At 28.8% G+C, this 3458-nt stretch overlaps 1 protein-coding gene and 1 non-coding gene across 2 annotated transcripts; both read right to left on the bottom strand.

Annotated features, from left to right (window-relative positions):
- On the bottom strand, positions 580-650 carry TRNAG-GCC. Its single transcript has one exon. It is a non-coding gene; the product is annotated as a tRNA-Gly (tRNA).
- On the bottom strand, positions 843-2986 carry LOC107631929 (glutathione S-transferase U17). Its single transcript, XM_016335525.2, has 2 exons — positions 2565-2986; positions 843-1351 (listed from the first exon to the last, which is right to left on the bottom strand). Exons 1-2 carry the CDS (start codon positions 2883-2885, stop codon positions 968-970), a joined length of 705 nt encoding a protein of 234 aa, XP_016191011.1. The 5' UTR covers positions 2886-2986; the 3' UTR covers positions 843-967.

Here is a 3458-nt window from a genome sequence, read left to right as displayed (position 1 = left end):
TGAACTTAGATTAAAAAAAAATAATAATATATAAAACATATGTAAATATTTATTTTTATATTTAATTATATGGTTATATATCATTTATTTATTTATTTTAAAACCAATTATATACAGAATTTTTATGTATAATTTTAATATTTTATATAAATAAAATATTTTTTGGTATGTATTGAATTTAAAAAAATATTTAATTTATAAAATGTAAGACTTGGTAAGTTTGTTATAGTTATATGACAGTGTCACCAGCAGCCGTCCTCGGACGCCACCTTCTATGACATCAAAGGGAGAATGAAAACAAAAGCTTGAGAGTTCATTTAACACTCTGAATGATGATATTGCATGCCATTGTTGACTTTATTTTGGAATATATATATATATTTGACTCATATTTGTTGCACAATTAATGTTTGAACTTTGAAGTCCAACAAGTAAAACTACTTATTCAACAAACAAGATCCTATTATTTTTTAGTCTCTACTAGCTAGTATGTTATTTAAGAATAAAAAAAATTCATCAGTTTTGAACGGGGGTTCTAACTTCTAAGAATGCAAAAAACATAAAAAGGAAAAGAAAAACTGCACCAGCCGGGAATCGAACCCGGGTCTGTACCGTGGCAGGGTACTATTCTACCACTAGACCACTGGTGCCGTTTGCCTTCACATTACAACGTATTTTTAATATCATATATTTAACAACGACTATGCTACCTGCAAACAAAAATCAGCCATCAAAATTTGCCAGCAATATAAAATATATATTAAAATATAAATACACATTAAAAATAAATTAAACCATACATATATTTATACACAAATATATTAGTAACTAATTTTAGTGACTAATTTTAATATACGAATAATATTTTTTATTTAACAAAGCCTCACATTAGACATTACAAGGCACAAAAGCAAAATCTCACTCACTCAGCAACAATGGCTTAATTATTACACTGCATGTTCCTCTACTAATTTGTTAAAATAGGAGCCAGTTTGGTCATAAGTGTCTTAGCAAACTCAAGAAGCTTATGAGTGTGAGGCATAACATCTTTGACAGCAGCATGTGCAGAGAACCTCTCAGCCCAATTGACCAAACCAGGTGTGTTGACTTGGTCAAACAACTTCACACCATTGGTTATCTCTGTCACCCTTAGCCACCCCAATAAGCTACCAAATGCAATATCAAGGTACCCAATTTGGTCACCACCAAAAAATAATTTGTTATTTCCTTTGCTGGTGATCTTTTTAAATGCATCCTCTAGTAGTGCCAATCCTTCTTCCACTTCCTTTATCAATCTCTTTCTTTCTTCCTCTCCTTTTGCTCCTGCAATGGATTTCATGGCTGGGAACAACTGAAAAATAATCACAAGTTGGATTTAGAAAAAAAAAAGAACGGACTGAAGAATCAGAATTTATTACTCTCAATTCTGTTATACTTTCATGTATGTAACCATCTTCAACTCTTCATCATCCCAAAATTTATTTATACAAAATAAAAAGTATTTTTTTTCTCGGACAAAAGAAGAGTTGAATTAAAGTAGGGCCTTGGGCCTAAAGCCCATTTAACAAAACTATATTCTAATTTGCATCAATTTCCACTTTTAATATTCTTAGATGAATTCACTAAAATAAAAAGTGAAAACTTTCATAGACCTGTCTATTTCTATCATTTAGTGGCAAACGGACAATTTTTTGACGTGACGAATCTAGAAAATTTTGGTAGTCGGGACAAAATTTATATAACATGATAATAATTTTTATAATAAAAATAATGTGTATATAAAAAATTAAATATTAAATTATCTATTAATTATTATATATCTATGTATAAATATATGTATTATTTAACTTATTTTCAAGGTGTATTTTATATTTTAATATATATTTTATACAGATAATTATTTTTTATGTACATATAGCATGATTATTGTTATGATTATATTTGCTCTTTCCATATATATTACTAAACAATTATTTAAAAATTCACTTCCCAATACAATTAGAAGCCGACTCTTATTGATATTCATAGTTAAAAAAGTTCTTTCAATTAATACAGTTGCTACGTAAAAATTAAAGCTAATTTGAAAAGAAGATAAATAATATTCTTTTGAGTTGATTTTTAGAAACGAATACTAATTTCGTTTAAATATGAGAATTGATCATTCTAACGAATATCTAATATAAAATTTTTAAATTAACGATTAAGTACTAAAAGTTGAATAAAAAATTATTGTAGAGTTAAATTTAATAATCTAATGAGGGCAGATAAATATTATTATCATATATTACTCAAAAAAAATTTCAAATTGTAGCCCCTACACCACTGCACTTTAGATCCGTCCCTGATTTCTTGGTTTTATTTATGTTCTTGTCTCACTCGGAATATATTTAGTTTCACATTATCTAAGAATCTAGTTACAATAAGATACTTTTTTAATTTCTTACTTGGTTAAATTCATTCAATTCTAATATACTATCAAAGTATATTCGCTTGGTTCTTAAACCCTAAATTCTAAATCATAAAGATTATGTTATGAATATCCAACGAAAGTTGTATACATATACCTTGTCATCAACATAAGTTGCCCAGAATCGAGCAATGGCGCGATCATAAGGATCCGCCGGAAGAATAGAAGGGCCGCCGGAGGACCAGACATCATCGACATACTGAACAATGATCAAGGACTCACAGATAGGTTTATTTTCATGAATAAGAACAGGAATTTTCTTGTAAACAGGATTGGATTGAAGAAGAAGTTGGCTTTTGGGTTGAAATGTCTCTTCAAGGAACTCATAATCCACTGATTTTATGTTAAGAGCAATCCTAGCCCTCAATACAAATGGACTTGGCCATGCACCCAACAACTTCACCTCACTCTTTGCCATGAATATATGATAATTGATAATTGATATGTTAATGCATACTATAAATAGAAGACTAATATTAATGGGACAGAAGAGAAGTTGATGTGGGTGTTAAAGAGGTTAAATGATTCATGGTGTGATGACTGTGATCATTGAACATTTCATGAAGTTTTGTACCAAACAACCAACTACTTTTTTAATTACTTTTGCATGTTTTTCATTTAATTAACTGTCACCACGGCCATTCTAGTTAATCACCACACAACTACTACCTACTTGTTGAGATTTAAAATTTAAATCCAAGCTACAATATATTATATATTATATATAGCTCCCTACTTAAACAAAAAACTATGTGAAGAGAAGATATTATCATAGGGATCATGCTACATCATTTAGTTAAAAAAAGTGAAGAAAAGGTTGGTGAGTTTTGTGGCTAAGGATTAGACACGTGCGTGATCTCTCTATGTCACAAGAGTATCTGTTTTAGATCCGTTTTTTAAATTAAAATTCAAAAGTCTCCATATAAAATAATTTCTTAGATCTCAATAAATTTAAAATTTTCTTTTATAAATTTTAAGAAATTATTAATCT

Source organism: Arachis ipaensis, chromosome B03, assembly GCF_000816755.2.
Source record: "Arachis ipaensis cultivar K30076 chromosome B03, Araip1.1, whole genome shotgun sequence".
NCBI lineage: Eukaryota > Viridiplantae > Streptophyta > Magnoliopsida > Fabales > Fabaceae > Arachis > Arachis ipaensis.
This window is presented reverse-complemented; position numbering and strand designations above follow the sequence as displayed.